The sequence below is a fragment of the Eschrichtius robustus genome, chromosome 18, assembly GCF_028021215.1.
Source record: "Eschrichtius robustus isolate mEscRob2 chromosome 18, mEscRob2.pri, whole genome shotgun sequence".
In the NCBI taxonomy this organism is placed as follows: domain Eukaryota; kingdom Metazoa; phylum Chordata; class Mammalia; order Artiodactyla; family Eschrichtiidae; genus Eschrichtius; species Eschrichtius robustus.
In genome coordinates this window covers 19,089,932-19,115,862 of record NC_090841.1, presented here as the reverse complement: position 1 = coordinate 19,115,862, position 25,931 = coordinate 19,089,932, and the positions used below count along the sequence as shown (strand labels likewise).

Here is a 25,931-nt window from a genome sequence, read left to right as displayed (position 1 = left end):
AATCCTTCACCTCTTTTTAATTGGGTTATTTGTCTTTTTATTGTTGAGTTGTAAATGTTTTTATGTATTTTGGATACAAGTCTCTTATCAGATATATGATTTGCAGATATTTTCTCCCATGTTGTCTCTTTACTTTTTTGATGGTATCCTTTGATGCAGAAAAGTTTTTAATTTTAATGAAGTCCACCTTATTTTTTCTTTGATTGCTTGTATTTTTGGTGTCATATCTAAGAAACTATTATCAAATCCAAAGTCATGCAGATACGTGCTTGTTTCCTTCTATAAGTTTTATAGTTTTAGCTCCTACATTTAGGTCTTTGATTCATTTTGAGTTAATTTTTGTGTATAATATGAAGTAAGGCTCTAAACTTACTCTTTTACTTGTATATATCCAAATTCCTGGGTTTTTATTTTAATATTATTGTGCATATCCTTACAGTATTCAAGAGTATTATACTAATTTTCTTAAATCACTGATAAATTAAAACTTTTTTTACTGAGATTTTTGAGACTTTTCCTTTGAAAAATATTTTCCTCACTACAGATTTTAAATTTACAATGAAAATGAACTCTGAGGACAACTGATTTAACAATATTTATGAGGGTATTGATTTATATTATATTGCTCTATGACTTATTAGAATGAATACATTCTAAGTCTCAGCCCTGAGTTTACAATATCTGAAGATGTAATACTCTGTACCTAGATTCTGTTATTAGTTAACAGTCCCACTCACTTCTTTTTGCTGACTCTTAAAACCTTATTTTTTTTAGTGATGATTTGCTTTTTTTGAGTCATAAGGGAATTTAGGTAGGTGGAGATTTTCTGTTTACTAGTTGATATGTTTGAAGTTGAAAGAGATGCTAAAAGTAATGGCTACAAAAGAGTAAAAGAAAAACTCTACACAGCTCAGTTCAGCTCTTATTCCCCACCTGTAATAGTCATAGCATTACCACCAAGCTGTTTCTGTGGAGATTAATAGTTGAGAAAAGAGGAAGGAAAGAAGTGTCTATAAGATTACAGTTATAATCAAGTCACAAAGCTTGGTTCTTTCAGTTGGTGGAGACACAGAAATAGCTTTGTTATGCAAGATCATTCTTTGAAATATTTTATAATACATAAGTTTTATATAATATAGATATATTTATTTCCTGTTCTTTTCTCATGCCATAAATGGGTTTGGAGACAGTGACCTTTTTAAATGTCTTATTTTTTATTTCTTCTTAGATGCCCACTCTACACATGGAAGGTCCAACTTTAGAGATGAAAGATCTAGTAAGACATATGAACGTTTGCAGAAAAAATTAAAGGATCGCCAAGGAACACAGAAGGATAAAATGAACAGTCCGCCATCATCACCCCAGAAATGCCCTTCTCCCATAAATGAACATAATGGGCTTATGAAAGGGCAGAATGCTAGTGGTGTAAACACAGGATCAGCAAAGAACAAGTCAGGAAGGGGGAAAGGTGGTGCACAAATTGATACAGAAATAGAAGGTAACTATTTAAAATAAAATATATTCTAATTGTACTTTTTATCATCATTTAACCTACTAAAAGTATATTCTAACGTTTCAGTCATTTCGTCATGCTTCACATAAACTGTCGATGAATAGCCTAATACTTCTTAAATGTGAGGGGAAAGTTTTAGAACCTAAATTGTTACTAGGGTATTTCTTTTTACATTTTGGGAAAGCTCAATTAATAATTTCACCTGTATCTAAACTTTACTAACCAAGAGAAATTTCTCTTTGATAGGAAAATTCAAAGTTCATCCAGATTCCTTTCCTTCTCCTTTCTGGACCTAGATAAGGCTATGGTGATTTTTATCAAACCTCTTTAATCCTCCCAGCTTCTTTATACGCAGGTCCCTGACAGCAACTAGTTCTGTCATTCACCAATCTATTTATATACTCTGTAGTTAGGATAGAGTATTGTCCATTTCTTTCTTCAAAAGTTCTTTTCTTTCAAAATCCCCATGTTTCCCTTGGATCCTTCCTTTAACCTATGACTTTCACCATATGAACTCTGAGCATTACTTCCTTTTCTTTAAAATTTCCATTCCCCATCAACAAATTTAATGCTTTAACAGCCTCTTGGCTTGTATATTAACGTTTATCAAAATGTTCTCCCATATTTTTGAGACCTTCTGATCATTCTTTTCAGCACTGATGTTTCAGAAGAGTTAAGCTAAAGTTTCAGGTACATCAGTGGTGGCTATAAGTTATGGTCAAGTCAATTATATTCCTATTTTGGGAACCACAGTTAAGGCATGTCATGAAATAAATACTTAGTTAACTTGTCATTAAGAGGTATGAGATTGGCAAATAAGGACTTTCCAGAGAGAGAGTATTCCTTACTTCTTTTTTTTTAAGTATAAAAATATACTTTCCGTAAAACTTACTGACTAGTTCAGATGTATATAGTGGTATTATAATTAGTAATCATGGTTAAAACAGACATAGAAACTGAGGCAGAAGAACTCTAAAGAACCACAAGCTGCTGAATATGAACTAAGAGGTAAAAACTAGAAAATAAAACTCTCAAATACCAACCACTTGGTATATGTTTTAGAAGACATATTGGGAAGGGACTGAGATGATTGCATTTAGGTTCATTTTTTTTTAATATTCAAAAAAATTTTTTTAATTTTTTTAAGAAAAAGATGAAGAAACTAAAGCTTTTGAAGCACTTCTTTCCAACATTGTCAAACCAGTGGTAAGTATCTTATGTATTTTCTTGACATTTATATTTAGTATATTCATATAGGATTTTGGTATATTCAGGCCTTGTTTAAAACTTAACTATATGTAAGGAATGTGAGGTCAGTAGTGGATCAGTACAGATCTGACATAAGTTGAGATAGTTTAGTTTAATCAGTAAAGTAGAATACTCAACCAAGAATTTTTAAACAAGGTTTTAATATATGCTCAGTGACATTGGAAATGACTGGACCAAGCAGAGGTCTAATAAGGAGTGTAGGTACAACTGATTATCATTTTTTTAAAAACCCATTTATATTATTTCCAAATTAAATATATCCAATTAACTCCATATACAAAGAGAGTTAAAATCAAACCATAGAAGAAAGTTAATATTCCCCAGTCCTTTTTTTGTGTAGATGTAATAGAAGAAATCAGAAAATCAGAAAAAGGTATGACAGCAAAACTGGCTACATAAAATTTTCTGCATATTTTTAGAATAGCCTAAATAAAGGCTATCATTCTAATAGAAAAAATATTTCCATCAGATAAGAAAAAAAATTAAATTGCTTGTACAAACTGAATTTTTTTTTTAATAAATTTATTTTATTTATTTATTTTTGGCAGCGTTGGGTCTTCGTTGCTGCGCACAGGCTTTCTCTAGGTGCAGCGAGTGGGGGCTACTCTTCGTTGTGGCGCACGGGCTTCTCTTTGCAGTGGCTTCTCTTGTTGCAGAGCACGGGCTCTAGGTGCGCGGGCTTCAGTAGTTGTGGCTCGTGGGCTCAGTAGTCATGGCTCACGAGCTCTAGAGTGCAGGCTCAGTAGTTGTGGCGCACGGGCTTAGTTGCTCCGCGGCATGTGGGATCTCCCCAGACCAGGGCTCGAACCCGTGTCCCTTGCGTTGGCAGGCGGATTCTTAACCACTGTGCCACCAGGAAAGTCCCAAACAATTTTTTTAAACCTATTAAGACCCCAAAGGGTTCTTTACTAGTAATTAAAAGAAATATAAAGTAAACTTTTCTGAAACTGTGAGGTCTCATTTCTCAATAAGAAGCTACACAAATGAAAATGTTTGTTGCAGCATTAATCAACAAAAATAAAATAAAGGAATGCATGTATAAGTTGGGATATTTTCACAGGACAGAATGATAATAGGCATTTTAAAATATGCTTTTGAAGAGTGCAAAAACATGCAAAGAAACTTTAGTAAGGAAAAATGCTGGAGATCAAGCTGTTTGGACACCATGATTACAGCCTTATGAAGAAAAAAACGTTAAAGTTAGGGACTTCCCTGGTGGCACAGTGGTTAAGAATCTGCCTGCCAATGCAGGGGACACAGGTTCGAGCCCTGGTTCGGGAAGATCCCACATGCCACGGAGCAACTAAGCCCGTGCGCCACAACTACTGAGCCTGCGCTCTAGAGCCCGTGAGCCACAACTACTGAGCCTGCGTGCCACAACTACTGAAGCCTGTGCGCCTAGAGCCCGTGCTCTGCAACAAGAGAAGCCACCGCAATGAGGAGCCCACCCACCACAATGAAGAGTAGCCCCCGCTCGCCGTAACTAGCAAAAGCCCACACACAGCAACGAAGACCCAACGCACCCAAAAATAAATAAAATAAATAAATTAGTTTAAAAAATAAATAAAATACTGTTTTAAAAAAATCTACTGACATCTTTAATAATGCTTCAAATTAGACATATCATTACCTTTTTACTCTCAGAATTATTACCCCTTTCTGTGTGGTTACTAGAACCAGTATCTTACTACAAGGTTCCTTAGGCTCAACCTTTGAGTTATCTTCAGAATATTTCTCTCACTTCCTAATCCTCACATGCAGACAAGAATCAGGTATTACCATTTCAGTAGCTTCCTAGCTAGACGTTGTTTAACCCAACAGACAGCTTTTCTTCAAGAATGGTTTTGATCACTACCCAACAAAGACCACAGGTTTCCTCAAAAACTAAAATATACTGTACATAATTCAACCACTTCTATTTTCATGTTTGCCTACTACCATTTAGTCTTTGTCAGCACTCACACGTACTTTTACACGGTCATGTCTGTTTTCAGCTACTGTCTAGAAGTGGATTCAGAATGGAAGGATTGTGGGGACTTCCCTGGCAGTCCAGTGGTTAAGACTCCACACTTGCACTGCAGGGAGTGTGGGTTCGATCCCTGGTCGGGGAACTAAAATCCTGCATGCCGTGTGGCACGGCCAAAAGATAAAACAAATTTTTTTAATTTTTTTAAATAAAAAATGGAAGCATTTTGTAGCAAAAAAAGAACTGAATTATTCAGGCCCTAGTCACTAGTTGAGTGACCTCAGACAAGTCACTTAACCTTTCTGAATGTGTTTCATCTATGAAATGAAGATAGTTATGTCTGTTTTGCCTGCTTTAGAGCATAATTATAAGGATCAAGCGAGGTGAATATAAAAGGAAATTTTACTTCTAAAGTAGCATACAAATAGAAGACATATTTCAGATGATTTCTGTATCTGTATTTTTAACCCTCATTATTCACCTCTTCCTCTAGAACCACATTTCCTGAAGCATCCTAAAGAATACCCAAGTTTGTATATTTTGCCAACAACTAGAACTTCATTTAGAAAACCAAATTCTTCATCATTTTTCCTAAACTATTTTCTCTTCTCCATTGTTCCTCTAAAATAAAGAAGGAATTGGATTAGATCCCTTTAGTTTTCTAATTCCTTTCAGTATTTCCGTCAATGAACACTTACTCATCCAGATTTCTCTGGCTCACAGTATCAGTATTACCTTAGATTTCCTCTTTACCTTTAATTCTCCCCATGCCAAACTGAATTCCAAGCTTTATCCATTTTTTCGCTATATATTTCTAGGATCTACGTTTTCCTGGACACACACACACACACACACATAACCTCATCTTTACACAGGAATTTCACAGTACCTAATGGCAGTCCACTTCTCTTTCTTCTTTACAACTGGTTACATCCTTCTGAAACCAGCACCAGAAAACAGCATTTTTAGGCATTTTTCAGACTACATTCATTCTCCTTGATCTCCCTCCAGTGTTTGACATTGTTGATCATTTCCTCTTTCTCCTATCATCCTTTTAATGGTCCACTATCTATCTCTCTCTCTTTCTCCCTTCATCTGTGGCGCTCATATGAGCATGAAATGACTAGGTAACTTTTAAAAATACACACTCACACATGTTCCAGCAGCTTACCCATTTCTTTTCTACCAAAATTATATCCCATCCCAAATCCTTTAAAATTCTATTCAAAATTCACTTCTCATGAAGTTTTCCATAGCAACCCTAGTATAATCACATCTTTTGTGCCTTAACATTTATATGCAAGTAATAAAATATCTTTTTTAAAGAATGAGTTGGGACCAAGAGTTTTTCTGTAAAAATGGATTGTCTAGAAAAGTTGAAATCAGTAGTGTGTCTAATTTTTTTTTTTTTTAAGCTATACTTGGTAAATTCAACATAGTATCCTGGAAAAGTCTATTTAGTTTAGGTAAAATTTTAATTGATAGTACTCTACCAATGTTAATTTCTTAGTTTTGACAGAAATACATCATTATATAAAATGTTAACATTAGAGGAAGCTGGGTAGAAAGTATACAGAACTCTGTATGTGCACTATCTTCCCAACTTTTCTGTAAATCTAGATTTATTCCCCAAAAAAGCCGTCTTAAATATACTGTATTTGATTAATTAAGGTAAACAGATCATTTCACTCATTTTTATAGATGACACCTGGAACCTAAAAGGTTGAGAGCTTAGTATCACCAAGCAAATTAGTGACAAGTCTTCTGTCTCCCTGCTTAGTCTTTTCTCTACTGCCTATGCTTTTGATGATGTAATCAGTACCCACAAAGCCTAATAAGCTTTATAATGTAGATGCCAGTTAATGCTATTAACTGACCTACCTTCAGAATACTGTTCACTTCCCTATTCTCACAGTTTAACACAGTTATGATCATCCCATAAAATCAAGAAACTCTAAAGGGTATAGATACATGTATGTTAGCAGTATGTTTGTTTAAAAAAAGAAAGAAAACCTTACACAGTTACAGATTAATAGCCAGATGGACACTGGTTAAAACAAGGAATCACTTTTAAGTCCACTGTAAATGAAACACAGTACTGTACTAAGACTTTTTAAAGACAGCATGACAGTAAATATTACATTTCCTGTGACTCAACAGAAGCAAAATAAATACAGTAACAGTCTTCTAAACTTATTCAAGCTTTGAGAGCTTTGAAAAGGAGAGAAAGTTATGCGTGTGTATAGATTGTTTATTCTGCCTAATTCAAGATAGGGGCTTCATCCTAGTGGTTAGTGGTTTTGTTTTGTTTCTGTTTGTTTTATTGTCTTTGACTAAGATAGTCATTAAATGTAGATAATTTTAAAGCAAGCTTTTACATTAATGTCTGGGTACTGATATAATCTGATACCTTTCTTACTAATCTTTAGTTTAAATCGAATCCCTAGACTTTTTTTTCCTCTTTATTAGACTTTTTTTTGTAAAAGTAATCCAAAATGTAAAAATGCTATTAAGACCTCCTGTTTTTCTCTCATATCTCCCTTCATCCCACCACACGTACTCACAAAATCCCCAAAGGTAAGGATTAGTACATTTTTATAGTACATTTTCAGATATTTGTATGCGTTTTTTAATTTCTTTAACACAGCTGAAATCATGGCATATATATTGCTTTGCAGCTTCCGTTTTTCCTCTATTACATAGCGCCAGTATATTGAGGATCTCTTTAAATGTCAGCACGTACATGTCTACCTCATTTTTTGAACACCTGCATAGTAATATGTTAAGAAGCTATACCAATATTTCCAGTTTCTTGCCATTATTAAGAGTGCTGCGACGAGTATTCTTAAGGGTGTATATTTATGTACTTATGTAAGTTTACGGAATATTATCATGAAAATAATTCCTGGAAGTAGAATTCCTGAATCAAAAAGTAAACACATTTTAAATTTTTATAACGGTTCCCAAGTAGCTCTTCATAGGGATTGTACCAATCTATACTCCTATCCTCATTTAAGAGACCACCCATTTCTCCAGACCCTCACCACACTAGATATTAATCCAGTATTTCATCCATTAATTAATTTTAATCTTCCCTAATCCAGTGGATGAAAGTAGTATCTTGTTTTAATTTACATTTATTTACTTATGAATGTAGTTAGAAATATTTTACATATTTTTTTATTTTAAATATTCAGTTATATTTCTTTGGACAGTCCACGTCCTTTGCTCATTTTTCTCTTGAGTTTTTGGTCTTTTTCTTATTGTTAGACACTTTCTAAAGTGAGGAAATGAACCCTTTCAAGCATGTTACAAGTGGGTTTTTTCTGCCCTTCTTTTGACTGTGTATGATGTTTACACTAATAGTTTTAGACGGCCCCAAACGGTCTTTAAACCTTTGTTGAACCTATCCACCCTTGCACAGCAAATTGTATCTCATCTACAAATTGTATCTCATCTACAAAAATGTGAGCCATTTTATGTAAGTAGTTAGATATATTTTATTTAATCTTGAAACCCCATTAGATTTTTTTACTGTTTGTTGTACACATTACAGTTGTTTCAAAGAGCTTTCAAATATTATGTTTTTGCAGGCCTCAGACATCCAGGCAAGGACAGTAGTACTTACCTGGTCACCTCCTTCCAGCCTCATTAATGGCGAAACAGATGAGACTACTGTACCAGAGCTCTATGGTTATGAAATTCTGGTCTCAAGTACTGGAAAAGATGGGAAATATAAAAGTGTATATGCGTAGGTATTTGTTATGTTTTACTCCCTCCCATTATATAGGTTAATGGTTTATCAAAAACAGCTTAAAACTAATTCTGTGCTATTTTCCCTCTTCATGCTTTTATTTTGAATCTATAAGTTGACCAGTGATAGTAATTTCAATGTAAATAGTCCAAATGCCGGCTGGTTCACATTTCTGTCTACACTCCCTTGGAATAATCACTTTCATTGCCCACATTCAGCTTTTTTATTTTTCAGTAGGCTCCCTAATAGATATTTCACTATTCATGTATTCCTGAGACATAAATTGTAGTATATAGAAGCCAGGACCAGAAATGGGAACTATTATATTGTGAACTCATGCAATGTGATATTGCTCCTCTAGGGAGTTGGATTTAATTCTTATATGTACAAGCTCATATCCCATTGTAAAATGAATTTAGTACCATTGTTCCTCATTTGTGTTGTATTGGTATGTTAATAATCATACTTTGAAAAATCATAGTTCTCTTTTCTTGGTTCAAAAGCACATTATATACCAAGAAGCCTTAGAAAGTATCAGTGGCTAAAATTGTGACGTTTATGATTGATGGTTGTAAAATAAATTATTTTTCTCTTCTTATTCATATAGAAATTGCTTATTCTGATGAAAAAGAGTAAAGTCGATTACTAGTTATAATTTCAACCACCAGGAAGATTGTAAAGGAGGTGGTTAGCCATTTGATTGATCATTATTAACACACAACACTGGATACGTCAGCCTTCTTGGTATCTTTTTTCAAAAAAATAGCTAGTATGGGGAAGAAAGGAAAGAGAAACTGCTCGAGTGACTGTCATCTAGCAACATAAGGTTATAAAAATGTCCTGTCTCCTTCTCTCTATTGAGACTTCCTTGTGTTTATTCTATTTCCTTTTCTTAAAAGACACAAAACCTACCTAAGAGGTAAACAGAGGGTAAAGGACCATCAACGTAAAGGTTTCTTTTTGTGTTAATGGCTGTTCTAGTTTGATATGGCTGCTTTCTAAGAGGAAGGATTTATCTCCATTTGCAGCCTGACCAGAGAGCACAAGAGGGACATTAGTCAACCTTAGTCACCTTGTTTACCCTGCACCAATTAAGGTCTCTTTCTGAGGCTGCTACTACAGCTGCCTGATTCATTAAGGTGTACTTCTATCAGTGAGACATGTTTCCTTTCTCATACGATTCACTGGCTTTGATTTGAGAAACAGGATAGCTGTGGAAGGAAAGTGGGAGGGAGGTGGGAGGTTGGAGGAAGAAGTCCATAAAGTGGAAAGGAGAGAAACTTAACTGAAGGAAATGAAACAGAGAACAGTGATTTAAAAGAAAAGGAAGAGAAAACAGGCTAGTTTGTTGGCTACATACCCAAATAATAGTTGTATCAAATGATTATTTAAGAAAATATGTGCTATTATATTTGAAAATTTAATAGTGGCCATAAAAAATGCTTTACCTTAAATTATGATTCAGTTTTTTTTTTAATCTACTCATTAAACTATAACATTTTAAGTAAAGTTCCGTGTTATATTTTAAATAAAATCCAATAGTGGCAGACTCCTTGCAGAAATTTGGTAGGTTTGATTTCAGTAGTACATGTGTTATTTAGCATTTTAATTATATACCAGTGGATTTTCAAATAATTGAAAATGGTTCTGTTTCTTCAGTAAGCTAAATATCTTCCCTAACTCCACAGGAAAGAAAAAAAAAAAAAAGTCTGGCTTACACAATTGATTTGCTTAGCATACCTTTTTGTTTTAAAGTGGTATTCAGGTACATGCTTAAGTTCGGCATAGATCTTAATTACACAAATTGCATATTAGTGCAGTCTGAATGTGGTTACAGTTGGAAAAGTAAGAAGCAGTATAATTTCATAAAGTACCACAAACTGTAGTGTACATAATACACATCCTCTGGAATGCTTTATTTATCAGACAACGAAATGTTGCCTTTTGTTTCCCCAGAGGAGAAGAAACCAGTGTCACTTTAAATGATCTCAAACCAGCTACAGATTACCATGCAAAGTAAGGAATTCCTGTATGTTGCTTTTATATGATATAGCATAGGGTTTGTTTGTTTTTAATGATTTCCTTAAAAGTCTAGAATATAATTTAAATATTAATTTTGGATTAAAAACATGGGTTTTGTGGACTTTGATTTTTCTTGTGGTATAATTATCAACACTTTCCAAAAAAAAACAAAAACATTTAACTCAAATGTTATATTGAAGGGTAAATCACCCTGTTTGTAGGACCTAGGGATTAGAATGAATATACAGATAATATGTATAATATAGCTGTAATATCTAATTCAGCACTGGAAAATTGTCCCAGCTTTTGAAACTTTTACGAAACAGAATCATAAATAATACTTGTACTTACATATTTTTACTTCATCATATTTTGTACAAGTTTGGGATATTAAAACCCTGAGAATTTCATAACATTTAATTAGGATAACTTAGATACTACTGTTTTGTTCTGCACAGTTCTTCTTTTATAATTTACCGAAATTATTTTACAGACTCTAGGGTCTCCCCAGCTGGGACTCAGGATAACGATTTAGTCAGTCACCTCTATTTTTAAAAAGAACACTTGTAATTGGGATTATTCCTATTAAACTATTAAATTAAGTCTTCAATTACACATCCTATGGATAAACCCAAAGTATCATCCAACCTAATATTTTTCAAACTGTGGATTGCAACCATTATTGAATCATGAAATTAATTTTGTGGGTTATATTCAGAATTTTTTTAAAGTTAAATATAATCAAATGGAATAGAAAGTATCAGTATATTACCCTAGTTAAGGATATTGTTTCAGGGTACTTGTACGTGCATGCGTGTGTGTGTGTAAATGCATATCTGAGAGACACAGTCACAGTTTAAAATGTATTCTTACTTTCGGCAGTCAGAAAAATATGAAAGCCCCTGGCCTATTCTATTTTTCTTTTTTTTAAGGGTCACCCTTTATTTCTGATATGCGTATTTTCTCAATAGAACATTCAGAGGGCATCTTACTGACTTGCCTGTACTTAAAGGTGATGCTATAGAATGGTAGGATACAGTGATTCTACCTGCAGGTTAAAACAATTTATTTTATCACCTTAGAGTCCAGGCAGAATACAATTCTATAAAGGGAACTCCTTCCGAAGCTGAAACCTTTACCACCTTGAGCTGTGAACCTGACATACCTAATCCACCAAGGATAGCCAATCGGACCAAAAATTCACTCACTTTGCAATGGAAGGTAAGAATATTCTCTAGGGTATTTCCAACTGGACGTTTGTTTTCCTTTTTTTTCTTCTGTAGTATTAAACTTCATTTTTTTTTTGGAGACAAAAAGAGGTTTAAGCTAACTTGCTCTTGCTCTTCAGGTGTATTAAATAGGCATTTGTTCCTTATATCCTAAAATAACACTCTTATCAGTTTTTCTTACTATAATGTAAGTATAGCAGAAAAGATTGATTTATAATTAGCAGCCCTTATACTGAATTTGTGATGACACTGCAGTGTGTAATTCTCAGGCTCATTACTACTTTCTATAATACTCTGTAATGACACCTTTATATCCTGAATTTTATCCTAAAATGAGATTCATAATAACTTAACTAGACTCATAGTTTTTAAAATATTAATATGCCTTAAAGGAGGAATAAAATTATTTTTAATAGAATAATGTATTTTTTAATATATAAATATTTGTGCCCAGCTACACAAGAAGATGCAATGAAATGGAAAGACACTAGATAGAATTGGTAATTCACACACCACAGACATCACTGTCATTGGTGACATGATTTTCTGAAATGATACCTAGGTCTTGGTAAATTTCTGAATAAAATTAAGTACAATCTTTCTCAAGTTGCACAGTAGTTGCATTTGGGGGAATACAGTAACTGTTAAAACTATACCACAAATACCTTGTAAAATGGAATTAGGTTCTAGGCAGTGATAATTATAAACAGATATTTCACCTGTATGGATGTCCAGGAGCACATTCAAAAGTCCTAGAGGAAAAGAACAATTCTTCATTGTACTGAAATGAAAGTGAAATTCTTTAGTTTTAGAGTGATTAAATACTGGGGGAAAAATGACCCAAAAAGCTGAAATTTTCACCACTGAAAATTAACAGATTGGTGAATTAGCAGTCTTAGGCAGTTGACACGTGGAGTCTAGAAGCAGAGATCCAGCTTTCACTTTTTAGTGTATTATACAATATCACTTTCAGATTGTAAGTTGAGTTTTAATGAAAATGACAGGATCTATCCCAGGAGCTTAAAGCTGATAAAGCCTTCTGATAAAAGGCAAAGTGTTTTTTTTTTTTTTTTAAAGGATTATAGGGCTTCCCTGGTGGCTCAGTGGTTAAGAATCCGCCTGCCAATGCAGGGGACACGGGTTCGAGCCCTGGTCTGGGAAGATCCCACATGCCGCGGAGCAACTAAGCCCATGCACCACAACTACTGAGCCTGTGCTCTAGAGCTCGCAAGCCGCAGCTACTGAAGCCTGCACGCCTAGAGCCTGTGCTCTGCAACAAGAGAAGCCACCGCAATGAGAAGCCCGTGCACCGCAACAAATAGTAGCCCCCGCTCGCCGCAACTAGAGAAAGCCCACACACAGCAACAAAGACCCAATGCAGCCAAAAATAATAAATTTTTTTAAAAAAAGGATTATAAAAGTTAAGAGATCTTGATAAAAGAGATTGTTCAGTGTTCATAAAAATTTGAGTAGCCTCTTGATTTGTTTTCTTGAAGTTAAAAGGATTATAGGATATGCATGCATTTCTGTATTCTCTGTGCGAATTTTTCCAGGGCTAAATCCCAGAGAACATCTGCAGCACACAATAGATGCCTTAGATTGGATCATCACAATATCTTTTATAAAAGTACTAATTTGTACTCATTTTGTTTGTTTTTTGGTGTTTGTTTTAGGCACCTAGTGACAATGGTTCTAAAATCCAAAGTTTTATTTTAGAATGGGATGAGGTAAGTACATTTAAACTTTTTAAATTAGGCTAAAATGTATGCATATCCTCAGGCAGAAATACCTTTTTGTTTATGGTGTATGAGTCAGTTGATGGTGTTCTTAGAAACCTTTACTGACCAGACTTCCCAGTGTTCTAGTTGGTTTCAACTAAACCACCATCAAAGCTATCACTTGGTTAATTAACTTGATGGAATATTTTCTTTCACATCAGCCTTAAAGGCAAGCATGTTCACTTACTGTGACTGCTTTAACAAATTACCACAAACTAGGTGGCTTAAAACAACACTTTTATTCTCTCATAATTCTCTAAACCAGAAATCCAAAATGGCTTTCACTGGGCCAAAATCAACGTGTCACCACAGCCGTGCTTACTCCAGGGACTCTAGAGCAGAACCCATTTCCTTGCCTTTTCCAGCTCTGGAGGCTGTCCTCATTACTTGGTTCATGGCCACATCAGATTGCCCTTTCTCCCCCTGCTGCCATTATCACATGGCCTTCTTCCTCTTCTGTCTTCAAGTCCTTCTCTGCTTCCCTCTTAAAAAGGACACTTGTAATTCCATTTAGGACCCACCCAGATAATCCAGGATAGTCTCTCCACATCTCAAGAGCCTTACCCTAACCACATTTGTACAGTCCCTGCTACCATATAAGGTAACATTCACAGGTTCCAGGGATTAGGATCTGGATATCTTTGGAGGCTGTTATTCAACCTACCACAGCAAGCATACTGGGCTTTATTGTTTAGTACTTTGTTTTACTGTCATTTATATATATCATGTTCTCTTTTGCCCTGCTGCTTCACTGCAGCTAAGAGGAGGGGCCAGAGGGAGTAGAAGAAATTCCACTGCTAATTTGGGAATTCAGCAGTATGTTAAAAGAGTAACGAGGCGCAACCCAAGTAAGTTTTATTCCAGAAGGTCTAAGAGAATTCAGAATTAGGAAGTCTACTGCTGTATCATAGTAATTGAGAAGAAAAACCGTATCATCTTAATAAATTATGACAGATGTTTGATAAAATTTATCACCTATCTCATTTAAAACTCAAAACAAATTAGGAATAGAAAGGTAATTCCTTATTTGGTAGTTTTGTATTAAGTGCAGTACTATCACTAAACAATAAAAGCGCTTCTAGCAAAGCAAAAACAAGTCAAAGTTGCCAGTTTTCCCCACCTTTATTTGACATTATTCAGGAAGTTATAGCTAATACAGTATGATTTGGAATCAAAACGAGGTAGAGCTATGGTGGCTGGGCTGGGGGAGCAAAATTATCATTTTTTAGAGATGACATGATTTTCTATTTAGATAACTTGATAGAATCAACTATAAACACTATTAAAACGAACATTAGAGTTCAATAAAGCAACCAGATTCAGACTAAAGGTTTTCTTTGAAGCAGAGGTCACCCTAACGGCCCTTTACCTCTACCACACAATAACAAGAAATGGGTAGAAAATAAAAAATTTGTTGATTTTATGTAGCATCTTAAATTTCTAAAACTCTTCAGTTGTCCTGAACTGCAGACTTTTCTCTCTCCCATCTTAATGCCTGTAATGGGATTTTTCTCTCTGTTTATACTCTTTCAGTGTTAAATCTAAGCAGTAGTAGTGCCAGAATCTTTAAGGAAGTTCAGCAGCTATCTAGGTGGTTTGGGGATGGGTAGGGACCTTTTCTTGAAACTGTTTGCATAGAACTTTTCATAGGTTGAGGAAAGCTGCCAGTTATGCATATCAAAGATCAACCTGTTTCCACCGCTACCAGTCCCTCCATAGAGACTGTGGGATCCATACCCGGAAAGGGTTGCTTTCACTAAAAGCCAGAGGTTAAGCATCAGCTATAAAACAGGGTGCTTAGTTCAAGAAGCTATACAGAGATGCCTGCTCTTCAGTTTTTGAATTCTGTGTTAATGAACAGTGAGTATCATATAAAAGATGTGTTATCTTAGACTTCTCTTGAGATTCATGACATGCATGTAACAAAGATGACTTTTAATATACACTAGCTAATATGTTACTATCAATTAGGAATTAATGTGGATTTCTCTCTTTACAGTAATGTACAATGAATTATAATAACTGTTTCTTTTAGGGAAAAGGAAATGGAGAATTTTGTCAGTGTTACACGGGCTTACAAAAGCAATTTAAAATTACTAAACTGTCACCAGCAATGGGTTGTAAATTTAGACTATCAGCCAAAAATGACTATGGTCCAAGGTAAGATACATTTTAATGTAGATATTTTAGACTATTCATTTGTGTAAATTATTCACAGTCCAAATTATCCACTAAAAATTCTGCCTTAGTTATTATCACTTCGTTGATTTAGTTAAGATGTGTTACTAACCTAGCAAAGCTAAAAGAGAATTTGTTAATTACATAAACTGCAGTTTTAAAAGAATACTAATTCACTTTTAGGTATCTGACCTGGTCACCATAAAGATATTACCAAATCCAAGATATATTATTGGATTATAATTAGTTATCAAAATTATCATTTGCCCCCAAAATGTCACTTATCAAAAATGAGTTCTTTGGCTATAAAAAATAACTTTTTTTCATTCCTTTTTAAAAACCATTTGCTTCAACAGTGGTTTTAGTGAAGAAGTCTTATATTACACCTCAGGCTGTGCCCCTTCTATGCCAGCAAGTCCTATATTAATTAAAGCTGGGGTTACTTGGTTATCCTTACAATGGAGTAAACCCTCAGGAACACCATCAGATGAAGGAATTTCTTATATTTTAGAGATGGAGGAAGAAACTTCAGTAAGTATGTATTTTAAATATGGTATTTAAAACATTTCAGTGTGACATTAATCCTGATACAGTAAATATTGCCACAATAGTTAGATCCTTTCCCAAATGCTTTGAAACCTCAGTTCATTACTGTTTGGGAGGGACTGGAAGTGAGGGACAACTCAGCCTTTTGTTTTCTTGATGTGTTGAGGGGGGGTTTGGTTTTTATGTGTGTTTGGATACATTTTATGCCTGGGAACAACACAGACTACATTTTAAGTATATATGTTTTGGGGAAAATAAAGAGAGGGAAGGATCACCACAGCCTTAGACTAAGCAACTCCAAAAGATAAGAAAAGAGAATGTTTCCCTTCTCCAACTGTGTTCATGCATTGCTTCTCCAAGTGACACAGAAACTTTGAAGAGCCTCACATGAGACTATATAGTGCAGCCTGAATCTAGTTACCAATGTCTCATCTCCTGTGAGCTAGAACTGAGCTAAACAAGAGTTAGGCTGTCTTCTCCTAGTTATATATAGTTCCATAGCTTTTCAGAGTTACTCTGAAGCAATATGAGTCAAAAATAGCTTGGTCCATAGACAACTAATGAGAACATACTGTATAGCACAGGGAACTGTATTTAATGCACTGTAGTGACCTAAATGGGAAGGAAATCCAAAAAAGAGGGGTTATATGTATATGTATAGCTGATTCATTTTGCTGTACAGTAGAAACTAACACAACGTTGTACAGCAACTATACGCCAATAAAAATTAATTTAAAAAAAATAGCTTGGTCCATTCTAGGTGTATACCCAGAAGAATTGAAAATACATGTTTGTACAAAACTTTGTACACCAATGTTCACAGCAGCATTAATCATAATAGCCAAAAAGTGGGACTAACCAAAATGTCCATCAGCTGATGAATGGATAAACAAAGTGTAATATATCTGTGCAGTAGAATATCATTCAGCCACATAAGGGAATGGAGTACTGACATATGCCACAACATGAATGAGCCTTGAAAACATTATGCTAAATAAAGAACCCAGTCACAGAAAACTGCATATTGTGTGATTCCATTTCTATGGGTATAGGCAAATCCATAGAGATAGAAATATATTGGTGTATAATAGAGATAGAAAGTATATTGGCGTATAAGAAAAGAGAGAAAGTGACTGCTAACCAGAAAGTAAAGTACAGGTTTTATTCTGGAACTAGGAATTAAACAATGGTTTCACAAGTTTGTGACTATACTATAAACCATTGAACTTTATACTTTAAAAATGGGAATTTTATGGTTTGGGAATTATATCTCAGTCTTTTTAATTTTTAAAAATAACATTGGGAAAGTAGTGAAGCATTGTCCCTGGGGCTATAAATAATGCCAAACCTAAGTGACATCACAACCTGCCAGCACAACCGACTATTCATCTATTCACCTAAACACAGTTATGTGTTCAGGGAAAGTTAAATAGTTATGGTTTTGTTTAGCTCTTGCAACATCTGTCTGGGAAATTCCTGTTAGTTCTAGGGATAAGCTTACTGATCGTGATGTTACCATTGTCTCTCATTTTCCCTCAATACAAAGATCTTCTCTTGGCTGCTGTATTTACTGAGAATAAGTGGTCTTCTCCATCCTCCTACAAATGTTCAGTAGCATTTCTGGATCTGTCTACTCAAGATAGAAGCATCAAGGTGAAGATTACCCTCAACCAAACATTAATCACATTGCACGTAACAGAAGATGAAGAGGACCTGAATCTTTTCACATATTCCTTATTCCCCACATTTCTGCTGTTAGACCTCTAATGAAGACTTATTTTCCCTTTCCAGGGATATGGTTTTAAGCCTAAATATGATGGAGAAGACCTTGCTTACACAGTGAAAAATCTCAGACGTAGTACAAAGTATAAATTTAAGGTAAGCTTTGAAAGCCCTTGAAAGATCTGTTTGTTGTTCTTATTGTTCCTGTTTTAAAGGCAGGTACATGCCTCATTCCTGTGGTTTTAAATCTTAAATATTTTGGCCTTTTCTAATGAGCTTTATTGTTTTACTTTCTTACTATATAATAATGCTTCTCAAATTTTATGTATTTAAATTCAAAAGTCTTAATGTTTTACAGGAGTCTTATTTGCAAAATGTGAACAAAACATCTTTTAAAATGTGGATGTCATTGAACATAGTCAGAATATGCTTTTTTGGCAGGTGTATCAGAAAAAAGTAATGATATTTTAATGCTCTATCTAGTGGTGCACAGTTTCAGTTGTCCAGTCACTAGTAGTTACTTGATGAAGGTGATATCTTCCATGTTTCTTCACTGTACAGTTGTTCTTTTTCCCTTTGTGATAAGTATTTTGTAAATACTCTGTAGACATCTTGTTCCTCATCAAAGTTTCACCCACTAGTTTTAACACCCATTGATAAATCTTGCCTGAATCAATTATTCAGTAATCATGATTAATGGTTGCCAAGTGGTGATTTTTTTTAATTTTATCATTCCTTCTACATTTATTAATTGGCATTATACTATAAGGAAAAGCTTTCTTTTCTCATTTATTTATATCAGTATGAACTCATGGATTCCTGTTTACTGAGTGGGTTATATTTTGTTGCTATGGCTATCAGTTATGAGGTTCAAATTGTCTTAGATTTGGGAGCCCTTGTCAGGCTGACTTCTGAATTTTTTTGACATGTCCCCCCGCCCCCAATCATTCTTTGAGCCCACTCTTTCTGGCACATGATATTTCATTCTCATCTTGTACTTTCTCTTCGTCAACCTTGATATTGGCCATTTCTCAAAGCACCTGGGTCCTTTGAGTGGACAATGGTATTTAGAAGTCAAGATCTGGGTAGTAAGTATACTTAATGCTATAAGGGTATTGCTACTCCTGGGCATCCTCTCAGTGGACAAGGCTAAGAACTAGATGTATGTATGTATGTCTTGTGTGTGTGTATACACACACACATACACAATTTACATGCACAAACACATTTGTATTCTTATTTCTAGGATATCTATTTTTAAAAATCATGAGTTTGCACCAAAAACCTCCATTTAATCTAGTGCCATAGGTTAATTCTAATTTTCTCCCTTTACTTATTTCTAACTCCCATCATCATCAGTGAGAAACTTTGCCCCACATATGTTCACAATATTTACTTATTGGATGAAACTCCTCCTCTTTCCTTTATATCCTTCCCTAGAGTCCTAGTCAGGGTGCTCGAGTTTCTACTAGGCAGATGCTGCTGCTTCCACCCAACCTACCTCATGTCATCCTTGCTTGCTTGAGGCCTGGAGACTCCACATATCATTCTTGCTCACTTGAAGCAGTAGCAAGCTTTGAAAATTCTTCTCCTATGGAGACTCCTGAAAATTCTGTATCTTTCCTAGTATTTCATCCATTCTAGCATATATTTTAGCTCTGACTTGGTTGGTGATATGCATTGCTATTTCTTGGCAGACAGTGCTTGAATTAGCTAATATACCAGTTAATATAAGCCAGCCTACATTTTTATGCAGAGGTTTTCCCCAAAATGTAACAGGATGCTTATTAGTTGATAAATTCAACATTTGAATTTTCCTACCATTGCTTGTTTAAACAACTTATTTCAAATAAATGATAAAAGCCATCGTAAATTGTTTTCACTATTAAAAAGCAAAAGATAAATTTTATTACTCCTTGAGAACCTAAGAAAATTTTAATGATAATGGGAAATTTGATTATGCAGTTCATAATGATTATATTTGTCATGCTTTATTTTGTATATTATCTTCCTTTTTAAAACTTCTGATAACACTGGGTCATTTTAATTTTAAAATACAGTTATTATTATTGACAAGATTTATAAAATACCTAAGAAGTATGTACATTTATTCCAGTTTTCCTCTTATGGTGTTGGGTTGCATTTTTACTTTAGTAATGATTATCATACCAGCAGATCTTTAAAAGAGAAGTTGTTAATGTCTTTATAATCTGGTAAATTTATTTTAAAATTCTGGGGGTAAGGCCTAGCAATCTGTATTTTAGCAGGCTCTTCAGGTGATTCTGATGCTTGTGAAAATTTGAGAACCACTGATCTAGAGGAGGGAAAAAAATATTAGGAAATAGAAAATGGTGACTGTATGAAGTTTTCTAGAAGCTCAAACATTTATTTTGAATCTGCCATGAACTGGGTGCCAGCTGAGGTGGGGTTGAATCATTAAATCCTACTTCTATGTCTGAGTCTTCCTTTCTAGCTTGACATTTGCAGTCTCCTCTTTCAAGCAAACATATCAAAGTAAAATCTTAACACTCTAAAAGAAATCATAGAATACTAAGCAAAAGCAATAAAAATGTTATAATGCAGGAAGTAGTGACTAAATAGTATATTATTGTTTGTAAAGAAACAATAAGGATACGATTAACATAAAATTCAAATTTGAGCAAGTTTACCAAATGCCAGAGTTCTAGGTTGTACAGTAAGGACAATCCTAGGACACTCAAAATACTAAAACAAAATTAGAACAATGAAAAAATTTAAAGGACAAAAGAAAAATGAAAATAAAACTTTAAAGCATAAGAGAGCAATCAGAATTCTTAAAATCATTTAAAATTCAGAGTGATAAACAAGTGAACAATGCTAATTCCATCCAGTGGTTCACTTGGAAGCTGTGCTAGGACCTAGTGTCCAGATTTTAAAGAAAGAATTAAAACCTTCAGAGACTAGTGACCAGTCCCTATGACTCTGGGCCACTAGAAAACTAATGCCTTATTTCCTGAAGTTCCTGAAAAATATGTTTTCAAGTAGCAAGGCTTCTAAAAGTCAAGGTCTGAGTACCTTGAGCTGAGAACCCTTAGATACCTTTACTTCAGCTTATTACTTGTTTTTGAGGCCTTCTCACAGGTGAAGAGAAATCAAAACAGTATCTGGGTCCATCAATTTCACTTATCTTCCATCATTGAAATTTGCTCATACATCAGCATCTATGACAGTACAGAGTCATGTTCCCTCTTCTTTCTCATCTTGTCTGTTGTCATTTTATGATGTCTCCCTTTCTCCTTTGCCCTTATCTAAGTGTGCCCAAGTTTAGTCCTTAGTTCTACTTGGAATATCCCTTTCTGCCTTGGAAATATCATCTCTTTGCCTTATGCCAGCTGTCATTTCTGTCCTAAAGAGTACTAAATCTCCAAACCTGTTCTGTATCACTTTCAAGCTAATTGCTCACCTTCTAATCCAAGTTATATTTTATACCTAGATTAATCTGTCTGAAACACAGCTTTCCCTCCAAAATACAATTTCCTTAATTTGTTATAAGGTTCTTTATATTCCAACCCATTCAGTTTTTTAACTGCCCTGCCTTTCACTTCTTACTTGAACTGGCTCCCTCACCACACTGAATACTCATCCTTCCCTGAGCAGAGCTCACTGTTTATTATTCCCTTCTGCTCCTGTACTCACGTCTTTCTATTCTCTCTTACCCAGTCTTCCCCTTTTCACTGCTGTTGTCTGTGAAAACCCCGTTATCACTTTCATTTGCTTTTTCAAAGCCTTTCTGGACCATTTTAGGCCATAGTAATCTTTCTTCTGTTGCCTAATTGTTTTGATATGCATATTGCCTGTCTGCTTAGAATCTGCACAAAGATTCTAAGCTCTTTGAAGGTAAAAAGTGCACCACAGCTAGAGTTATTAGCACAGTGCTCCCTCTGTGGTGGACACTAAATGAATGCTTTGATTATTTGTAAAATTTGGGGGAAAATATGGTTTTATACCTTACTGGCTAACTGGAGTAAAAGGCAGTGCTGACATATATAGCTTTAAAAACATAATTAGTGGATCTTATGGTTTTTATGGAGTCTGCTTTTACTTTAAAAGCTTCCTCAGACTTCCCTGGTGGTCCAGTGGTTAAGATTCTGCCTTCCAACGTGGGGGGGGGGGGGCAGCGCGGGTTCGATCCCTGGTCAGGGAACTAAGATCCCACATGCGGCACGGTGCAGCCAAAGATTTTAATAAGTATATAAATAAAAATTAAAAAATAAAAGCTTCCTTTGGAGGGGCCACTGTAGGGGTAGGGGACTAAGAGGTACAAACTACTAGGTATAAAAAAATAAGTATAAAGACATACTGTACAACACTGCCATATTTAAAATGGATAACCAACAAGGACCTACTGTATAGCACAGGGAACTCTGCTCAATGTTATGTGGCAGCCTGGATAGGAGGGGAGTTTGGGGGAGAATGGTTACATGTATATATATATATATATGGCTGAGGTGTTTTGCTGTGCACCTGAAACTATCACAACATTGTTAATCGGCTAAACTCCAATATAAAATAAAAAGTTAAAAAAAAAAAGACATTGGGACTTCCCTGGTGGTGCAGCGGTTAAGAATCCGCCTGCCAGTGCAGGGGACACGGGTTCGAGCCCTGGTCCAGGAAGATCCCACATGCCGCAGAGCAACTAAGCCTGTGCGCCACAACTACTGGGCCTGTGCTCTGTAGCCTGCGAGCCACAGCTGCTGAGCCCGTGTGCCACAACTACTGAAGCCTGCACGCCTAGAGCCTGTGCTCCACAACAAAGAAAAGCCACTGCAATGAGAAGCCCACGTGCCGCAAGGAAGAGTAGCCCCCATTCGCTACAACTAGAGAAAGCCCGTGTGCAGCAACAAAGACCCAACACAGCCATAAATAAATAAGTTTCTTTTTTTTAAAAGACATTGTACAATACACGGAATATAGAAAATATTTTATAATAACTATAAATGGAGTATAACCTTAAAAAATTGTGAATCACTGTATTGTACACCCTGTAACTTACATTGTACATCAACTATACTTCAGTTTTTTAAAAAAATCTTCCTCTAGTTGTGAGGTTTAAGTAAACACTGTGTACTGTGTTGAAAGTGTTTTGACCCCCTTTGTAGTCTAATTTGTAAAGCAGCAGAGTGAGAAAACATCCTGAAATTCTATCTGAATATGTGGGAGGACTGATGAGGAAGCCTGAGCAAAACTGAACAATTGGACTAAATTTTACTGAGTTCTCATGGGTTGCATGAGTTATTTGGGGTAATAGATTTATTTAGATCCTCGTCTGTAGTGTCACATCATAGTGGTCCCCACCTATGGCTCATTCATTCAGCCAATAATTATTGAGCATCTGCTCTATGATAAGCACTCTTCTAAACAATTAAGAATTCAATAGCGATCAAAACAGCTAATATCCTAGTGGAAGGAATAGATGACAAACAAGCAAACAAATATTAGATAGTGATAAGTGCTATGCAAGTTAACTAAAATAGGGTGAGTTGACAGAATGACTGGGTAGTCGAGGAAGTCTTTTTGGAAATGGCATTTAAACAGATCTGAATAACAAGAAGGAGGTGGCATGTCAAGGTCAAAAAGAACATTCCAGGCAAAGGAAATAACTGCTAATGTAAAAGACCCGAACCTTTCGAGTAGAGGTAGTCAGGGGTGGAATCACATAGGGCTTTGTAGATAAGAATTTAGATTTTATTCTGGTAAAATGAGAAGCCATGAAGCTGAGAAGTGATAAAGTCCCTCTGGCTGCCATGTAGAGAATAGATGAGGTTAAGGAAAGGAATGAAAGCTGAGAAACTAATTAGTAGTATGTTACAGTCATTCAGCAAACATAAAATAAAGGAGGCTTTAACTAAGGTTGTGGTAGGTATAGAAAACAGAGAAGTGGAGGTAGAGTACAGGATTTACTAATGGATTTGACAAATAGGTGTAGAGAAAGGATCAAAGATCCTTCTAGATTTTTGGCTTGAGTAACTAGGTAAATGGTAGTAGTGCTTTTTACTGATGGGGAAGAACAGAGATGGAGCAGGTTTGGAGAAGAGAAAATCATATCAAGTTTGATATTGGACTTGAGGAACTTTTAAGTTCAGTAGAAGAGATAGGTAAAAATACAGACATAGGGCTTTCCTGGTGGCTCAGTGGTTAGGAATCTGCCTGCCAATGCACGGGGCACGGGTTTGAGCCCTGGTCTGGGAAGATCCCACATGCCACGGAGCAACTAAGCCCGTGCTCCACAACTACTGAGCCTGCGCTCTAGAGCCCGCGAGCCACAGCTACTGAGCCCACATGCCGCAGCTACTGAGCCCGCGTGCCCTGAGCCCGTGCTCTGCAACAAGAGAAGCCACCGCAATTGAGAAGCACGCGCACCGCAAGAAAGAGTAACCCCCGCTCGCTGCAACTAGAGAAAGCCCATGCGCAGCAACCAAGACCCAATGCGATCAAAAATAAGTAAAATAAATAAAATTTTTAAAATATATATGTAATTAAATTTCTAAAGTGAAAAATATAATTATATTGAATAAATATAATTATTATAAATATGAATTATATTTATCTATTGCTGCACAACTTAGCTTGAAAAAATGAACATTTATTATCTCACAGTTTCTGTGGGTCAGGAATTCAGGACAAGCTTGCCTGGATGGTTGTGATGCAGGGTTTCTGTGAGGTTGCAATCAAGATGTCAGCTGGGGCTACAGTCTTCTGAAGGCTTGACTGTGGCTGGAGGATGTGCTTTCAAGTTCACTCAAGTGAACTTTTTGCCAGGAGTCCTCAGCTCCTTGCTGTCTCTTGGTCAGAGGTTTTAGTTCCTCACCACCTGGGCTTCTCCATAGGGAAGATACACATACCATCATTTCTTCTACATTGTTTGTTAGAAGCAAGTCATTAAGTACAATTCAAAGGGAAGAGGAATTAACCTTTATCTTTTAAAGAGAGGAAATTCAGAGAATTTGTGGGCATTTTTTTAAACCCCTGAAGAATAATAAAAGAATAAGTTAAAGCAAGCCTAAAGCCCATCAAGTGTCACCAGATAGCTTATAGCTTATAGCTTGTTCCAGTGATGACTCTTGTTTAGTATCAAAATGTTAGACTTATACTTGTATTTTCAAGACTGATTCTAAAAGGGGGTTATACCTGAATTTTCTTCATAGATGCTAAGTCCCTTTTGTTTGTTTTTGTTTTTATTTATTTTTTAAATTGGGGTATAGTTGTTTTACTGTTGTGTTAGTTTCTACTGTACAGTGAAGTGGAGTTCCCTGTGCTATACAGCAGGTTCTCATTAGTTATCTATTTTATACATATTGGTGTATATAGAGACGTGGATGGATCCCCTTTGTTTTTAATGCTGAGTCCCTTTTGAAGACAAGCAATCCTCACATAAATCATTTGAGTGAGCCTAGTTGTCTCTCATCACTTTGTTCGTTAAGCCTATATCATTAGGTATCAAACATTAATTATTTTATGTCTTTGTGTTCTCATCATAGGTTATTGCTTATAACTCAGAAGGTAAAAGTAATCCAAGTGAAGTAGTTGAATTTACTACATGCCCTGATAAACCGGGAGTACCTGTAAAGCCCTCAGTTAAAGGAAAGATACATTCACATAGTTTTAAAATAACTTGGGGTAAGATATTATGCATACTTGTATATCATTACTTTTATATTTGATTAAAATGATTTGAATATTTAGATCATTTTTAAGATACTTGAATAAATTTGTTAGCTCAAGTAAGTTCAGTGAGAAATGTGAGACTCATTTACTGTTTGAGGATGGCTTTGTAGTCACACATACTAAGTTCAGATTTGATGGAGGAAACACTTGGGGTCCACTGTAGAACTTTGAGCAGGGGCAGCAATGTGTGAAATGAAAGATTACTGAACTTGTAGCTACAGTTTCCTGTCTCATCCTGGTTTTCACGAGA

The 25,931-nt window shown here is 35.4% G+C and overlaps 1 protein-coding gene across 7 annotated transcripts in view; it reads left to right on the top strand.

Moving 5' to 3' along the window:
- FNDC3A (fibronectin type III domain containing 3A) overlaps window positions 1–25,931 on the top strand; it is a 189,280-nt gene that overhangs the window by 138,601 nt on the left and 24,748 nt on the right. For all 7 annotated transcript variants that reach the window (XM_068527049.1, XM_068527047.1, XM_068527048.1 and 4 more), the window contains 10 exons: window positions 1,229–1,498; window positions 2,661–2,719; window positions 8,342–8,499; window positions 10,459–10,518; window positions 11,607–11,745; window positions 13,427–13,480; window positions 15,567–15,691; window positions 16,066–16,240; window positions 18,047–18,133; window positions 25,495–25,633. In XM_068527049.1, the coding sequence (XP_068383150.1) occupies window positions 1,229–1,498; window positions 2,661–2,719; window positions 8,342–8,499; window positions 10,459–10,518; window positions 11,607–11,745; window positions 13,427–13,480; window positions 15,567–15,691; window positions 16,066–16,240; window positions 18,047–18,133; window positions 25,495–25,633 (1,266 nt within the window). The remainder of the gene's footprint in view (window positions 1–1,228; window positions 1,499–2,660; window positions 2,720–8,341; window positions 8,500–10,458; window positions 10,519–11,606; window positions 11,746–13,426; window positions 13,481–15,566; window positions 15,692–16,065; window positions 16,241–18,046; window positions 18,134–25,494; window positions 25,634–25,931) is intronic.